This window comes from Juglans regia, chromosome 4 (genome assembly GCF_001411555.2).
Source record: "Juglans regia cultivar Chandler chromosome 4, Walnut 2.0, whole genome shotgun sequence".
NCBI classification, from domain to species: Eukaryota; Viridiplantae; Streptophyta; class Magnoliopsida; order Fagales; family Juglandaceae; genus Juglans; species Juglans regia.
This window is the reverse complement of record NC_049904.1, coordinates 27,432,539-27,450,642: the sequence shown is the minus strand read 5'-3', so window position 1 is coordinate 27,450,642 and position 18,104 is coordinate 27,432,539. Positions and strand designations below refer to the sequence as shown.

Genomic DNA, 18,104 nt, shown 5'->3' with positions numbered 1-18,104 from the left:
TATTTTATATGGTCAATGATAATAAATTATATGAAATTTATATTATTAATTTATATATTTACTATATAATTAACTAATTGATATTATATATTAGTTAATTCATAGAATATTAACAAGAATTAATAACATATTTAAAATTTTATATTGTTAATTGTATAATTATTATATAAAAAATATATATAAAATATTTTTTTATTTTTATTTTTTATTCGATCTAGAGAAATCTCGGACCATGGATTGGTCCGGTCGGTCCATTCGCGGACCGTTTATCACCCCTAAGTCTTTGACCTCCTTGTAGTCTTGTATATTATAAATTAACTTTTCATGGATTATTTCCTGATGAAAACACTTGAAATAATTATTTAAAACAAAAAAAAGAAGGCAACCACGGATCGGATATAATCAGAAGGCAGAGAAAGAGGGATGATCATGATGAGGTAGGTCGTTTCGTAGCGCTACGACCACTCGCTAACGATCGGGTTTCGTTGGCTGTCACCGTCTGAAAGAGAAACCCTTTCCTCCACTCACTATGCGACTCGATTTTTTCGACTCGATTTACCCACCAACCCTCCCAATATTTTCCCACTTCTTATACACGCACTGACACACCCACACATATATAAGATAAATAGACACACCTATGCATAAAAGACAGTCTTTTTATTTAGATTTGGTTGTTCTTGAGATAACAGAGGACGACGAAGGGAACCCATCTCTGTAAGTGCTTTCCCAGTGTTTCTCTTTCGTTCTTTCTTTGAAATTCAATGTCATCTGGGTTTGTACCTTTTTTCTTTGTGTGTGATTTGGAGAGCTATGTGATTGATTGCTTCCTGAAATAAGGTTGTGGAGAAACACTATTCAGATCTAGATTCGAGATGATAGGTTGAGTTTCTGTGTGTGATTTGGAGATCTATGTGAGTGTTTGGTTTCTGTTTAGAAGCCATTGTCATTTTATTAGAGACACTTCTGATGTCTATGTGTGTCTAAAACTTTCATCAGATATTCTCTGCTAAGAAGATGAGAGGAGGGGGTTTGTGGCAACTTGGGCAATCATTAACACGTCATCTTGCTCAGGCTGATAAGAAGACTGTTGCTCGTCGATACCTTTCTGCAGAAGCAGAGCTAAAAAAGACAGTTCTTCATGACTTCCATGTTGCTAATGGCGGGAAGATGGTGCCCTTTGCTGGGTGGAGCATGCCCATTCAATACAAGGACTCAATCATGGATTCTACTCTCAATTGTAGGCAGAATGGTAGCCTTTTTGATGTCTCCCATATGTGTGGGCTGAGCCTCAAGGGAAAGGATTGCATACCTTTCCTTGAAAAGCTTGTCATTGCTGATGTTGCTGCTCTTGCCCCTGGAACCGGGACGCTAACTGTCTTTACAAATGAGAAGGGAGGAGCAATTGATGATTCAGTGATAACCAAGGTGAAGGATGATCACATATACCTGGTCGTCAATGCAGGGTGTAGGGATAAGGATCTGGCTCACATTGAGGAGCATATGAAGGCATTCAAGGCCAAAGGTGGGGATGTCTTATGGCACATCCATGATGAGAGGTCACTTCTAGCTCTCCAGGTCAATCCTAGATTTCCCTTTCCATGTTTTTCCTCCTCGTCTTAGTTTTTCCTCGGATTGATTATTTTCTTACCTTGGAATATGCATGTCACCTGCTGAAATTTTAATGCTTTTTATATAGGTCCCAGGAAAATGCAGACTTGTTCTTTTTTTTTTTTTTTGTATACACTGCAGTTCTTTAGGCTACGCAGGTTGAGCTCTTGGCTTGTTCTTAATTTATGCTATGTGCCTTCAATACATGAGTTTTACCTTTGTTCCTTCCTTTTATCTTCCTTTTTATGTTCCTTCTGAACTAAATCAAAATATAAATATTTGCAAGAAAGTTTTTTAATTACACTAACTCAGAGATAATAGACTAGATGTTCAATTAAAACTTGGATTATATTTCTGTGAAAGTCATTCAAACCACATTGCCATGATTGTTGGAAAGCAAGGTGCTAACACTTGCACTATGACGAAAAGATAATGCTTCTTTAGCTAGTTTAATATACCGTTAAATGACATGCATAATTTACACATAGTTTTCCTTGGTTTTTCTGGTGCAGGGTCCATTGGCTGGCCCAGTTCTTCAGCACCTGACAAAAAAAGACTTGAGCAAGGTATACTTTGGGGAGTTCCATATGTTGGATATCAATGGAGTGCACTGCTTTCTAACTAGGACAGGGTATGTTTCTTTTTTATTTCTTTTTCTCAAGTCCAAAATTAGGAGTATGTCACCTTTCACGGTGAGAGTCTAAATGCCAAATCCTAATTTCTGAATTTTTAGCCGGTGATAGTTCAGTCCCATATCATTTTTTTTTTAATATCAAAAGTAACATAATTCATTGATAATGATCAATTACAAATGAATATCAGTCCAAATGATTTGAGAAAGAAAATCTGGGTAAGATTCCCACCATACATTAACATCCTCAACATTCCATGCATTTCTTGCAAGCTTATGGGCTGCATTATTGCCCAACCTTCCCACATGTTGAATATGACATTTTGGAAACATCTTCATCAGCTACTGGATGCCTTTGGTGAGATTACTTAGCATTACTATTGATTCTTTCTTTCCTTGAATGGCTTGAACCATCATTAGAGAATCACTCTCTACAATCAGATCTTGCAATCCCAAAGGAATACAAAGCTGTATGCCTCTCAGGAGGGAAGTATGATTAACTTTTCCTGCCCCCATTCGTTTGACATTACAACAAAGCAGTGTTAAATCCAAGCTTTCAAGGAACTTACATTCATAAAACTGGATTTATTATGACGTTATCTGTCTTATTACAACACAAAAACCGATAAAAAAAGAATCCAAGCTTATCAATAACACAGGGGCACGTATCCAACGCTCCTATTCCCCCTCCCCCCCCAAAAAAATAATTGTAAAGGAAGAAAAAAAGAATACTGCTTGATAGTTGATTAGCCTTTCCTCTTCTCGGAGATTTTCAGGTATACTGGTGAAGATGGTTTTGAAATCTCCGTTCCGTCAGAGCATGCAGTGGATCTTGCCAAAGCAATCTTGGAGAAATCCGAAGGGAAGGTAAGGTTGACCGGTCTGGGAGCTAGAGACAGTCTCCGACTTGAAGCTGGGCTCTGTTTATATGGTAACGATATGGAACAACATGTAACTCCTGTTGAGGCCGGACTCACATGGGCCATAGGGAAGAGAAGAAGAGCTGAAGGTGGTTTTCTAGGTGCCGAGGTGATACTTAAGCAACTTGAAGAGGGTCCATCAGTCAGGCGTGTTGGGGTTTTCTCTTCAGGGCCACCTCCCAGAAGCCACAATGAGATTCAGGATGATAAAGGAAAGGGCATTGGGGAAGTCACCAGTGGAGGATTTAGCCCCTGCCTTAAGAAGAATATAGCAATGGGGTATGTGATATCTGGGTCACACAAGGCAGGCACCAAAGTTAAGATTGTAATTCGAGGAAAGTCCTATGATGGGGTTGTCACAAAAATGCCATTTGTACCAACAAAATACTACAAGCCATCCTAATTCATCTCTGGTATGTCAACTTCAGAATTTTCTAATCCGTTCTTTTTCGACATCTTTTCGATAAACTTGACTTCTTGTCGATTCCAACTTCCAATTACTATCGGCACGAAGTACGAGGTGGAATGTAATATTATGTTTTGTTCATTTCATTATGAAGTCCATACTTGCTAGAATGATTCGCAGAGCATACATGGTGAACCCTTTAATTACCGAAGACATGGTCTCTTCGAACAAGAATTATGTCATAAAGGTTAAAAACAATCGTAATGAGAGATAAGAAGATATAGCATTCGAACTGGTTTAAAGCAACTTAATTTGGGTTTACTATTTAGGCTTCTTTCATTGGATTGAGTCCAATTTGGACGATATGGCTTGTATTGGCCGGTGCCGCCATAAATATTAATTTTTACACTTATTAAGTTGACTGAAATCTCGTTTGGTTTAGTATATGAAATGAGATGAAAAATTTGTAAATAATAGTGATATAATTTATGAAAAATGTTAAAACAGTTTGAGATAAGATTTTTATGGGGTTTTAAAAAAGGACAGAAAAAAAATTGAATAAAAAAATTATAAAGTTAAAAAGAGTGTTAAAATATAATCTTTTAATATAATTTTTTTTTTTTTTTGTTAGATTTGAAAAAGTTGAATTATTTTTTATATTTTGTTTGAAAATTTTGGAAAGTTCAAATGATTATATGAAAAAATTAAAATTTTGAAATTGAAAAATATTTGTGTTTAAATGGTGTTTGAATGTTAAGATGATATGAGATGATTTCAAATATTTGTAAAACTAATTTAGGCCTAATTGTTTCCCTATTTTGGATTTAATAAAAAGATTTATATCTCGAGTATTTGAGTTGTAAAGAGAAGTCATATATTTAGTTTGAGCTTTGTTATTCATAAGTCTCACACTACACACCATACTTTTTTTTATTATTATTTATTATTATTTTTGTTTTATTCTTCTTAAAATAATTGAATTCTTGTACTCATCATCCATATACCACACATTGAGTAAGAGAAAAAAATTAAAAAAATAACAAAAAGAGTAGTGTATGGTGTGTGAGGCTTATGGATAAATTTTTTCTTTAGTTTTTAAAAAATTCTACTCATCAGCCAATATCTACTTCCACACTCTACACTTACAATTTTTTTTTTCAGACTGTGGATGTGTTTTTTATAGAGGGTGAAGTATGAGATAGTGAATAATGATTGATGAGAATAATTTTTCTTAATTTTTTTAGATTCCTTTTCTTTTAATTAACCACCCAATACGACCTAAAACTATAATCAGGAAAAATCAGACGCATTTAAACGGAAATTGTCATGACAAGATTTTGTCCTCATTTGTGTCATTTTAAATGGCAAGAAACTAATCGTCGTAATATTTAAATTAAAATATTATCTTGATTTGATATGTGAGTCCAGCTTATATATATTGTTTAGATTTTTTAGACAATGATAGAACACATTAAATTTTGCTATTTTCAAGTCAGTGTGAAATGGTACGTACTATGTTCATGTATAGAGGTTATTGCTTGGGTGTTGACCCATGCCAATCGAGGATCATTTTCATTATAAAGAGAATATATATACGACGATCACGACAGTCGTGCAGAGTTTTCAATTGAGCTGACTTTCGAATTCCAGGGCCAATTCCAGCCATTAATTTCAAGACAAGACAACACCTAAAAAGAAGTCTTGACACGGTCGTCCAATCTTAGCCTATCTATATTCACTGCCTAATCGATATATAAATTTCTTTGTTCAATTGATCACGAATAACTCTCCGAAAGATCAACCGAGTTTGATCAACCGTATTTGAAGTATTCTGGTTGAATTAGTTAAAATTAAAAGATATTTTTTTATAAATATAAAAAAAAATTAACTTTTAACTATTTCATTCACATAAATCTTCACATTAAATAATTATTTTTTTATTATATAATAATAAAATAATATAAGATAAATTTGATTTTAATTATTCACATCAAATCTCTACATTAGATTATACATTTATTTATATAATGAATAACTAATAATTTCAAAAATATTTAATTTTTTTAATTATTAATTTATTTTATTTTATCATATTTTACTATTCCACCTATTATATATTAATTAATAATTATATTCTTATTAAATTAATATATCACTAACTCAAATTAATATACTAATTGTGATAAAATATGTGATAGAAAGAAAATAAAAGAAAAATAATTAATAAAATATATATTTAATGTACGTACGTTAACTTTCAAATTTAAAAATTTTTTTGAAAATTACTACACCTAAAGCTAATCCATTATAAGTATATTTTGTTCTCTAATTTTGCATGCAACTTGACTATTCAACAACTAAATGGAAAGGGTTATGAATTCAAGAATATATTTTATACGCCGGAAACTAAGAAAATTGGTTTTAATATTGTCTAAGCACGAGTGAAACTTAAGAACTTTAATACCATCACGTTAAATTCATATATATGCTAATTAATATTATGCATGGAATCCTAACTAAAAAAGCTTGCTAGCGAATTCATCCATGGCAATTCCATCTATACGGCAAGAAGCTGACTTTCTTGCAAGATCTCTGAGCTGTGACACGCTTCTTCCCAGTTGCAGAGTCACCTTCGTTTCAAACAACTCTCCGTTTTCTCTTCTCTCCAAGTCTTTTTCCTCAAGTGCCTCTTCGATTGTTTCTTTCAATAGCCGGAGAAAGCCACCGGCGTTTCTATACATCTCAAACACCATCCCAACTTGCGCACCATGCTGGAAAGTATTGACAGTGGTAGCTAACGCCCCAGCACTCAAGGCTACTACTGCAGCCCATGCCACATTACCAACGCAAGCCGAGCCGACAGCCGCAATGCCTGTGAGTAATGGACCTGAGATGGCCAAGATTTTGTTGATCTTCAACACCAGGTTTCCTAGCCTTTCATAGTCTTCACTGTCCTTTCTCTTCACCACCTCCATGATCTCTCGCATTTCTGCTTCAAGTTCCTCACTCCACCCATTTGTCTCTAGCTGTTTTCCTTCGTGTGATTCATTTTCCATTTGAATGATCAGTTGATGGGAAGGCCACCAAGCAGCTGGCTCAAACTTTGCGGGGAATTTGTCAAGCGTTGCTCCTAGCAATGGAAGGGGGTAGGCTTTGTCAAGGGCCAAAACCCTTTCCATCACGTCCTCCACATCTTCTTGAGTTGGAGTCCGAAGAGCGAGCATAGTTTGGATTTGGCTCCGAAGCTGCTTGAACAATCTTGTAGCATTGCGTTGTTCCTCTGCAAGCTGTGAAGGCTGAATCTTGTTCATCACAAGCAACATCCCCGCGGCTGCAGCATACAAGAACGTGGCCGACAATTTCAGAGCCAAAAGGGGCATTCCGGAGCCACCAATCGCTGCAGCACCAACCATGGCTGCGGCAGTAAGGGTTATCATGTTGATGGAGTTCAGAAGAAGGGTGTTCCAGTTGTCACGCTGCTGTCCAACGTTGGTGTGCATTTCCACTCTGTCAGCCACGGCCTCTAAGATGGCATAGAGTTGTGTGGCGGCAAAAGAGGTGGAGTTGCTTGATTCAACAATATCATTGGCAGCCGGTGTGGAAGTGAGGTTGATGTTTTCTATTGGGACCCTGTTTGTGAACTCGTTGACCCTTCTGTTCATTTCGTCAACCAGCTTTCTCATTGCTATTTTGGGAACCGAGAAACGAACTTTTGGAAGCTTTGGGACGTGAATAGCATCATTAAGTTTCATGGAACAACAATATGAAGACGAAGAAGAAGAAGAAGAAAATGAAGGTAATAGCAAAGTTGAAGCCTTTAAGGAAGCCATGGGATTGAACAGGGTTTTCTCTCAGGTTTTTCGAAGCAGGTTGAGAATGCTGGTGGTGTATAGAGGCTCTCTAGTCCTATTTATGCACTCCAGAACGATAGCTCGTCATTTACGTAAAGAAGGGGTCTTTACGTAATTAAATACAGATTGACTGACTAAATGACTGGACTCAGCCTATTGGCCGACCAACCTGACCGATTCCCTTTACATAAATTTTCCTACCTCGTGTTTGGTCTTTCATGTGACGTGGTAAAACCTGCATTAACCTAATACAAATAACAATTTTCGTAAGTACTACAAACCAGCTTGGTTTCTTTCTTTTATTTTGTTGCGTGTCATGCAATTTGGATGTATGTATATATCTGTATGTGTGTGTATATATATATATATATATATATATATAGTTAGATAGCAGGTCAATATCTCCCAAGTCCAAAGCATTATGGCTTTTTCACACGTACGTACGACTCAACGTCCACTAGTACTACTCTTTCTTGTATTGAGATTTTGTCAAAAATCTTTTCTCATTCATTCATATTCAATTACAATCGGTTGTTACAATATATACACCAGAGTAAATCTTCTATTTTTGGCTATACAGAAAAATTGCCATAATCATGTTCTCGTGTGGATCCACTTCCTATAATTCCTCCTATTCTATCCATACGTTACAATCATGTTCTCGTGTGGATGGAAAGAATTTCTTTCCATTCCACTTCCTATAATTCCTCCTATCCTATCCATACATTACAACTCACGCCAACACTCCCCCTCAAGTTGATGCATATGGATCCCTTATGCACAACTTGACAAGTGAGTTGTAGAATTCTTTGCTGGACACGGCTTTGGTTAGTATATCTGCTAGCTGGTCTTTAGATTTGACAAATGGGAATCGAATTGTCTTTGTCTCAAGGTTATGTTTGATGAAGTGCCGATCCACCTCCACATGTTTCGTTCTATCATGCTGAACTGGATTATGAGAAATATCTATTGCAGCTTTATTATCACAGAAAAGACTCATTTCTGATGTGGGAACAAAACCAATCTCGGTTAGCAACTTTCTCAGCCAAAGGAGTTCACACAAGCCCTTGGCCATCCCCCGGAACTCTGCCTCTGCACTAGAGAGTGCCACTACTTTCTGTTTCTTACTTCTCCATGTCACAAGGTTCCCACCAACGAATGTAAAATACCCTGAGGTTGACTTCCTGTCTGAGATGTTCCCGGCCCAATCTGCATCTGTATAACCCTCGACTTCCAAGTGATTATTCTTAGAAAACACGAGTCCTTTCCCTGGAGACGACTTCAAGTATTTCAGTATACGAGTTACTGCCTCCATATGTTCTTCACTCGGACAATGCATAAATTGACTCACCACACTTACGGCATATGCAATATCTGGACGCGTATGTGATAAATAAATTAGTTTGCCAACTAACCGTTGATATCTCCCCTTATCCGCTGGTTTCTGGTCCGGATAATTTCCAAGCTTGTGATTCTGAACAATCGGGGTATTTGCCGGTTTGCACTCCAACAAACCAACCTCAGATAATAAATCTAGAATATATTTTCTTTGGGATAGAAAGATGCCATCGTTTGATCTAGCAACTTCGATCCCCAAAAAATACTTGAGACCACCTAGATTTTTCATTTCGAATTCTCCAGCCAATTGCCTTTGGAGCCGTGATATTTCTTCTCTATCATCTCCTGTTATAATCATATCATCGACATAGACAATTAAAGCGGTTACCTTGCCCTGTTGTCTTTTGAGAAATAAGGTATGATCTTAGTTGCTTTGATTGAAACCATATTTCTTCATTGCCAAGCTGAATCTCCCAAACCACGCCCGCGGCGATTGCTTTAATCCATACAACGCTCGCTGCAATTTGCACACCTTATTAGTTCCCATGGTCACCGAGTAGCCTGGAGGGATGTCCATATACACCTCTTCTTCGAGATCGCCATGAAGAAAGGCGTTTTTCATGTCAAACTGATGTAGAGGCCAATCTAAGTTCACTGCAAGAGATAACAACACTCGAACAGTATTTAGTTTTGCTACTGGTGAGAAAGTTTCTTGATAATCTACACCATATGTTTGTGTATACCCTTTTGCCACAAGTCTCGCCTTGTACCTCTCTATAGAACCATCAGCTTTGTGTTTGATAGAGAACACCCACTTGCATCCAACTGTTTTCTTTCCTCTTGGTAACGGTACTAGGCTCCATGTTTTATTTTTTATCAAGGCTTCCATTTCATCTTTGATGGCTTGAGTCCACTTCGGGTCTTCCATGGCTTCCTCCACCCTTGTTGGAACATGCTGGGTAGAAATGTCATGCATGAAAGTCTTGAGAGGTTCGGTCAGCCCCTTTGTGGACACATAGTTTGCAATGGGGTATAATGATCTTCTCTCTTCAATATCTGGTGAGTAACGGCTTGGTGGTTTGCCACGATTGTGCCTGTGAGGTAATACATAACCAGCAGTAGATTATATAACATTGTTGTTCAAAGAGTTTACCTCATGATCATTCTCAGGAGTTGGGTCTTCGGGTACTACAGAGGGGGAAGAAACTGCGCCTTCATGACTTATTGCCTTGTGATTAACATCTTGATGATTAACTGTTTGATGCTCAGGAGCTTGAGAAACATCTTCTGATTGTATCGGCTCAACACCTTCTGATTGCATCGGCTGCTCATGTGCTTCAGACAAGCCTGGCCAATCTAGTTCCACCCATTTTGACTCTTCCTTTCCAGTCTCCCCCTGAAGAGGAGAAGCGGGTGGGAAGAAAGTTTCGGTTTCCATGAAGGTGACATCCATGGAGATATAGGTGCGATGAGAAGTGGGGTCATAGCATCTATAGCCTTTTTGGTGAAATGCATACCCCAAAAATAAGCACCGACGAGCACAAGGATCCAGTTTTGTCCACTGGTTCTTATGTAGATGGACGTAAGCAACGCACCCAAACACACGTGGTGGAATCATCAAGACTGTGGGCAGCGGAGTATGTGTCGCAAGAGCTTGTAATGGTGTTTGAAAACCCAACACTTTAGAGGGCATTCGGTTCAGAAGATGCACAGAAGTGGTAACAGCATCCGCCCAATACCGAGAAGGAGCATGAGCACCAATTAAGAGAGCTCGGGCAGTCTCAAGAACGTGTCGATTTTTTCGTTCAGCGATACCGTTTTGCTGAGGGGTTTGGGGGCATGAGGTTTCATGAAGAATGCCATGATGTTTGAAATAATCCCGAAAGTAGTGATTAACGTATTCACCACCATTGTCTGATCGAAACACTTGAACCTTAGCAGAAAATTGGGTGTTGATCATAGCATGGAATGACTTAAATACTCCAAAAACTTCATTTTTATGTTTTAGCAAATAAAGCCAAGTTATGCGGGTACAATCATCCACAAACAGCACAAACCATTTGTATCCAAACACAGTAGTAATCGGTGAAGGACCCCACACGTCGGAATGTATCAAGGTGAAAGGAGTATCCTTTTTATTCATACGCAAGGGATAAGAAACTCTATGACTTTTTGCTAAAATGCAAGTTTCACATTGAAAATCAAAATGTTTCAACTTAGAAAACAAATCAGGGAACAAGTGTTTCATGTAGGTGAAGGACGGGTGTCCTAACTGACGGTGCCAAAGCCAAATCTCATTCTCTTCGACACCAACAGCATGTTGCATGTGATGAGCTCTGCCCACGCTAAAGTCTTCCATATAATAGAGCCCCCCTCTCTTAGTACCACGCCCAATGATCTCCTTGGTGAGAATGTCCTGGAGAAGACAGAAGGCAGGGTATATAAGCACAATACAGTTAAGATCAGACGTTACTTGGCTTACGGAGAGAAGCTTATGAGATAGTGAAGGAACAAGTAATGTATTCGGTAACTGCAGAGTAGGGGTTAAATTCACAGTGCCCGCACTAGTAACAGGGGAAATAATGCCATTTGCATTAGCGATATTGGTACGCCTTGGTAAGGAAGTCTGTGTAAAATCCTTAGCATCAAATGTCATGTGGTCCGTGGCGCCAGAGTCCAGCAGCCATCTGCCACATTCAGCATTACCAAGTGAACTAAAACAAGCACAGCCAAGGTTACCTGAATTCGGAGAAGAAGGAAGGTCCGAACCGTGAGCAACTGCTAGTGTAAACGATAAGTGAGGTTCTGCATGAGCCACTGCTGCAGTACCACGATCCTCGTCGTTGCGAGCTGGGTCACGACGTTTCTTAGCCTGGAAATCATTCCACCAATCAGGATACTCGTGCAACTTAAAGCAAGTTTCACGTGTATGCCTCTGATTTCCACAGTGAGTGCATTTCAAGCCGTCAGACGACGCACGAGGTTTCTGCTTCCCATTGGCAGCCCCAAGTCTCAGTCCTTTGGTGGCAAGAGCAGCACTGGGAACACTATCTGCGTTTCCAGTGATCATAACAGTCTGCCGGATTGATTCGCGGCGAACTTGAGCATAGGCTTGCTCCACGGTAGTGAATGGACGAAGTTGCAGTACATCACCCCGAATCTTGTCCAGTCGGTCGTCAAGGCCATCCAAGAAAACATACACCCTGTCTTCTTGAAGAATAGTATTGTACAGATGAATATCAACTGCACACTCCATTGGATTAGGACGCCGGAAATCAATCTCACGCCATAACCCCTGAAGGTCATTGTAGTATTGTTCCAAGGAGCCTCCAGCTTGTTTAAGTTGCATCACACGACGTCTAAGGTCATAGACCTGAGACGTATCACTACCATCAAAATAAGTGGTTGCAATGGAATCCCATACCATTTTTGCCGTAGGAAACCAAATGAAATTCCCTATCAATGAGGAATGCATTGAGTTAATTAGCCAGCCTTTGACAATTGCGTTATCTGTACGCCATTTGCGAAAGGAGGAATCCGTTGACGATGGTTGTGGAAAATCACCATTGATATATCCCAACTTGTCTTTGCTCGAGATGTACATCTCGACAACTTGGGACCAGAGGGCATAGTTGGTGCCATCCAACTTAATGCCAATCGGAGCAGCAGGAGGATGGGTAGAAAGGGTCGGTGTTTGGACTCGACTAAGAGCTTCAGTGATTTTTGAGGTGAATTCGGTAAACATGGACTGGTGCTCTGTATCAGAATCCGACGACATGGTTGGCGAGGTAAGGTAAGGGACAGCTCGTATTAAGGTTTTCTGGAGGAAGACGGTCCAGGATTTTGAATCTCTGATACCATGTCAAAAATCTTTTCTCATTCATTCATATTCAATTACAATCGGTTGTTACAATATATACACCAGAGTAAATCTTCTATTTTTGGCTATACAGAAAAATTGCCATAATCATGTTCTCGTGTGGATGGAAAGAATTTCTTTCCATTCCACTTCCTATAATTCCTCCTATTCTATCCATACGTTACAACTCACGCCAACAAATTTGCTATAGATCAGTAACTGTACACCCCAGGGAATTTTTATTTTTCTTTTCTCCTTAGAGAAAGGCTCGTTTTGAGCTTTCATTCGAATCATTCTCTTTCTCTTTCAATTTCAAACTCTATTTTCAGACGTATAATATGACGAATGCGACACCAACATCAAGAACCCGTCTCCAGTAATGAAGATTCAGAGCTCAAAAAAATCTAACCAAAAAATCATTAAATAAGGGGAAAAAATATGTACAAGTATACGACTTTCTCTTCCTCCTTGGACGCCAGGAAAAGCCTAAACTGGGGGTTTTGTCCAAACCCAAGAACGATCTCGTAGAAAGACAGGAAAAAAAAGAGAACTTTCTTCTAACCCTCTATCTTTCCCTTAGCTGTTTTAGGAATCGCTGTAGTCTCTCCAACAGATGAGTATGGTGATGCAGCGCCTCATGATGTAGAACCTAGCCCTCTGCTCCTTCACAATCCTAGCACACTTTCTTATAAAAGGGGAGGGTAGGAGAGGAGTGTTCGGGAGCCGGTTTTGTTTTGGTCAGTGAATCCGGTCTATGACACTTAGAGCATTACCAATGGTTTATGCATCTTCATCATATTCATCTTTATATTTGCATAATATCTCTCTAAATTGATCTATATTAGATTATACATCCTTAAAATTTTGCATAGCCTATGAATAAGAAACATTATTCACTCTCCAAATATTATTTTACTATTTTTTTCTCTCATACCCATTAAAATCAACTTTGTGGAATTTATATTAAGTTGATTTTGATATATGAAATTTATACTAAGTTGATGATACAAAGTGTTTTTTAGTACATATTAATATTTATTGATAAAATTGGTCATTTTGATATATGAAATTAGTAATATTTAGATATATAGAATTTGTATTTTTGAGCACATGATGCTAATTGTAAAATATATAAAAATAATAATGTTAAGAAAAAATAAAAATATTTTATTTTTATGTAGTTCAAATATGCATAATTCAATGTAAGAGTTTTTATTGATATACAAAATCAATCTTCAAAAGATGTGACTTTGAATATGTATATAAAGAAACCAATGCTAGTGCTCTAGTGTGGGGTGTAAAATGGGAAAACCGGCTAATAAGAAGAATTTTCCTTATATACTATAACTAAATTCTAGTTGTGGCAATGTATTGATTACTGGGAATTTGACACAAACATGGTAGGAAATAAGCATATTTAGATTTGATAGGTCAAAACAAGTTGACCCAATAAGACAATTAATAAACATGTCAATTGTGGGTCAACCCGTGAAACTCTAACCTGTATAACACGAATAAATTCTATTTTCATATTTTATAAATATTTAGATTTATATGTCTTAATATGTAATTTCATTTTATGAAAATATTGATTTTCTTATATGTTATTTGTTTCGATATTGATAATAAAATATTTTATCATGAACTCGGTTGTAATTGTGAATGATTTATATAGTTATCTTTATATAAAATTATTATTATATTATTTATGAAATTATATTAATTGAGTTAAGAAATAAATATATGGATCAACTCAACCCATTTATATAAAACGGGTTAAATGAGTTGAAGCAGTTAAATGGGTCATGTTCAAGTTAATCCAATAAAAGTTAATTACTAATTAATAGGTTAAGCGAGTTAGATTGGATCACCTGTTATTTATATGGATCATGTTAAAATTTTAGGATTTGACCCATTTAATTAAACAGGTTATATCAAGTTAAAAAAGTTAACTTTTGTCACATTTTTTAATTAATTGAATGGTTAGGTTTTTTATAATTCATATCAGCTAAAAAAGCAATAAGTTTAAATCATATAGGTCTGAAAAAATAAAAAAATAAAAAACTATAACTAAAATATGAAAGGAAGTTCATGGGTGGTTGCATCAACCCTTTATGAATATGGTGTGAACTTATCACTTGTTTCAAAAATTTAAGATAATAAGAACTGACAAATTAAGTGATCACAACATGTTCAATATTTAATTAAATGAAGTGAAGTGTAGAGTCAGGACTCAAACTCATAATCTTTGCTCTAACACTATATGAAATCATTAATTGTTCTAAAAGATTAAGATAAAAGAAAATGAAAAATTTAATCTATTATATTTGTATCAACAAGAACACAATCATCTCACAGGGGAAGAGATCCCTCCCCTTTCCAAGATGATTGTGAGCCATCCTTGCTAGCTAGGTGGAGGACGATCATTTCTCCTTTTATATGGTGGCCATGAGCAACGAGGGTAGAGCATCCCTCCTATCTATGGAATGGTTTACAACTATGGACAAGTATGACTGTTCACCCAGGTTTCGTTCTAGGTACCCAGGTATACCTGGGCTGGAACTCGAGTTTAAAATTCAATCTGAAACTCAGATCAACCTAGGTTGGAGCCCGAACAAAACTGAGTTTCTGGTTGTACTTTTTTTTTTTTTTAACAAAAGCTTATATGTTATTAATTTTTCTTTTCATGAAAAAAATAAATGTTGAAAGTCTTATCTAAAAGCCTAAATTTTATTTCAATTTTTTCAAGAAAAATTTTGTAGAAAAGCATAATTTCTTTTATATAAAAGTCTATATTTTATTAAAGGTTTTTCAAGAGGTCATGTTGAAAACCATAATACTAATGCATTGAACATTGCCTATAATAATAAAAATATATTAAAATAGAAAATTAAATTTTATGTAAAAAATAAATAAAATTAGAAACAACTAATTACCTTTTTTAACTAAATGCATGTAAAACAAAAAAAAATTCAATATTGTTTTTTACTTAAGGTTGAAGTTTTTTTTTTTTTTAAATAAACCTGGAACCTAGGTTTCATACTCAGCTCGAATCAGATAAATCTAGGTTTTGAAATGTAGATTTTGAAAATCATAACCGAAATTTGGTTATCTGGGTTCTGGACTGGCCCGGATGAATAGTCTTATGGACAAATCCAAAGGAGGATTAGTGCAAGCCTGGCCACAACAATTTTGAAGAAAAGAGAAAGGATTCATAGAGGGGGAAAGGGTTCCCCTAATTTCATTATGTGGGGATCATGAATCTTCCTTGGTGCCATTCTAGCTAATGTTTTGAATATGTTTCATGGAGTACTACTCCAAGAAATGAGATCAATAATATTAGAAAGTTAAAGCCCTCGATTATAAATAAGTAGAGTCTAGGGACATCTAAGAGAATTTTTTTTTTCTTTAAGAAACACTCTTATAAGGAGAAGACACTATAAATAAAAATGAATATTTATGATAAGTTATTTACGATAAAAATGAACTCAATTTAGTAAGAAATTATCATTTTCATAACAAATATTGGCAATTCTTCTTTCTTATGCAGCATTAATTCATGAATTCTTACATTTTTAAAATTTTCAATTTTTAACTTTAATAAACTTTAAAATATTTGCAATTTGATACCCGTTAATTTAATTTATCGTTGTAAAATTAACGGTAGATCATGTACTACTTACATCAATCTGGATGACTAATGACATACAAATGCTATGTATCAATCAAATCACACCATTAATCTTTCTAAGGATAAAAAATGAGACCTCATAATTTCTAATGGTTCCAATTGATTGCTTTTTATTTTTTTTTTAATAAAAAAGGGTACCTCATAATTTTATTAAAATTTAAATTATGAATCGAAGTCACACATATTGCCTTTTTTCGTCATGGCGTGCCCAAGCCCTGATTATATTTCTCTGTTTTCCGATCAAATGTGGATTTAACATCCTAATTTTACTCTTTTTTTTTCCCTCATTTCCTCTAAAAGCCTGCATGCATGTTTCTTTCTGTAACATTTGAACTACTCAAAAGTATTCGATAACTAATTATACATACTTCCATTACAATATGCAATTTCTGACAGTAGCAGTACTCTTCTTTCAACAGGTTTTGATCAGAGAAGAACATGAGATGTGTAATCACTTGCTATTAGACAAGAATATTCTTTGTACATAACAGTTATCATCAGTGTCTACAATCAATGGCTTTAATTTGAGGTCTTTGTACTGTTGACTGCAACACTTGACCTAGTTGCAGTCCTCCTTAGTTCAATAGCGAAACCCAGAATGGGGCACTTTTCACCGAAAAGTGTATTGCTATTGAGTGCGGTGAGCAGCGTCTGTAAGGAATTGAAAAGCAAGAATAAAGCACTGATGTAGCCCCCGCAAGATGGGGAGTAGAGATTAACTACTCCCATCTTGGACAAGTGCAGAAGGACATGGGCAAGCAATGTTTATGTGAAGACGTCTGCCAATTGAGCTTGTGAGGGAAAATGAGAGGTGATGATACTGCCTTCTTGAATCTTGTCTCGGATCAGATGACAATCCAATTCTATGTGCTTTGTTCTTTCGTGAAATATGGGATTAGCGGCGATGTGTAAAGCCACTTGATTGTCACAATAAAGCAAGGCACCTTGTGGATGTGAGACCTGCAAATCAATTAGTAAAAATTTGATCTAAGTAAGTTCAGAACATGTGGATGCCATGGAACGATACTCAGCTTCAACTAAGGAGCAAGAGACCACTGTTTGTTTATTTGTTTTCCAAGAAACAAGAAAGTGTCCAAGAAAAGTACAATAACCTGTGACGGATCTATGTGTGTTGGGGCATGAGGTCCAATCTGAATCATAATAGGCTTTAAGTTGTAACTAAGATGTGGAGGGCAGCAATATTCGCTAACCAGGAGCTGTTTTGAGATATCGAAAAAGCTTGTGAGCTGTGGACAGGTATACAAATGTAGGGTGATCCATAAATTGGCTCAAAAGCTGGACAGTGAAACTTATATCAGGTCTTGTGATCGTGAGATACAACAAACGTCCAACAAGTCTTCGATATAGGCTTGGATCTGAAAGAGGCTACCCAGAATCTTTACTCAACTTAAAGTTTTGTTCAAGGGGAAGTTTGAGTGGCTTACATCCAAGAGAACCCAAATCTGAAAGTATGTCCAATGCATACTTTCGTTGACATAAATGTATTCCTTTAGAGGATCTTGTAACCTCTAAACTGAGAAAGTAACGCAAGCAACCAAGATCTTTTATCTTAAACTTAGTGTGCAGAAAGTTTTTGAGAGAAGTAATGGAATGTGTACAGTTTCCAGCAACAATAATGTCGTCAACATACACTAATAATGCAGTAAAAGAGGTACCCAAAAACAATAAGAGAAGAAGAGAACTTTGAATGCCATTACCTCGAAGCTTGTTTAAGGTCATAAAGGCTCTTAACTAGTTTGCACACTTGTTGAGGTTCACCTTTAGTGTAACCCGGAG

The 18,104-nt window shown here is 36.6% G+C and overlaps 2 protein-coding genes across 3 annotated transcripts; one reads left to right on the top strand and one right to left on the bottom strand.

The window, feature by feature from the left end:
• The first annotated feature begins 446 nt into the window (after positions 1-446).
• Positions 447-3,738, top strand: LOC109012562 (aminomethyltransferase, mitochondrial-like). Of its 2 annotated transcripts, none has more exons than XM_018994264.2 (4): positions 447-717; positions 1,000-1,578; positions 2,124-2,242; positions 3,019-3,738. In XM_018994264.2, exons 2-4 carry the CDS (start codon positions 1,018-1,020, stop codon positions 3,563-3,565), a joined length of 1,227 nt encoding a protein of 408 aa, XP_018849809.2. In that variant the 5' UTR covers positions 447-717; positions 1,000-1,017; the 3' UTR covers positions 3,566-3,738. The 2 variants fall into 2 exon arrangements, with proteins under 2 accessions (XP_018849809.2, XP_035545492.1); XM_035689599.1 differs by having other exon boundaries at positions 575-717; positions 841-1,578.
• Positions 3,739-6,084: 2,346 nt separating this feature from the next.
• Positions 6,085-7,398, bottom strand: LOC109012571 (probable F-box protein At4g22030). The gene has a single exon (XM_018994276.2). The coding sequence runs from the start codon at positions 7,396-7,398 to the stop codon at positions 6,085-6,087; it is 1,314 nt and encodes a 437-aa protein (XP_018849821.2).
• Positions 7,399-18,104: the final 10,706 nt, after the last annotated feature.

Excerpts from the sequence above, each read along its gene's own strand:
- LOC109012571 (XM_018994276.2), bottom strand. The coding sequence starts at position 7,398 with ATGGCTTCCTTAAAGGCTTCAACTTTGCTATTACCTTCATTTTCTTCT.
- LOC109012562 (XM_018994264.2), top strand. The coding sequence starts at position 1,018 with ATGAGAGGAGGGGGTTTGTGGCAACTTGGGCAATCATTAACACGTCAT. Across the intron at positions 1,579-2,123 it reads GGTCACTTCTAGCTCTCCAG|GGTCCATTGGCTGGCCCAGT; the intron begins GTCAATCCTAGA and ends TTTCTGGTGCAG. Across the intron at positions 2,243-3,018 it reads TGCTTTCTAACTAGGACAGG|GTATACTGGTGAAGATGGTT; the intron begins GTATGTTTCTTT and ends GGAGATTTTCAG.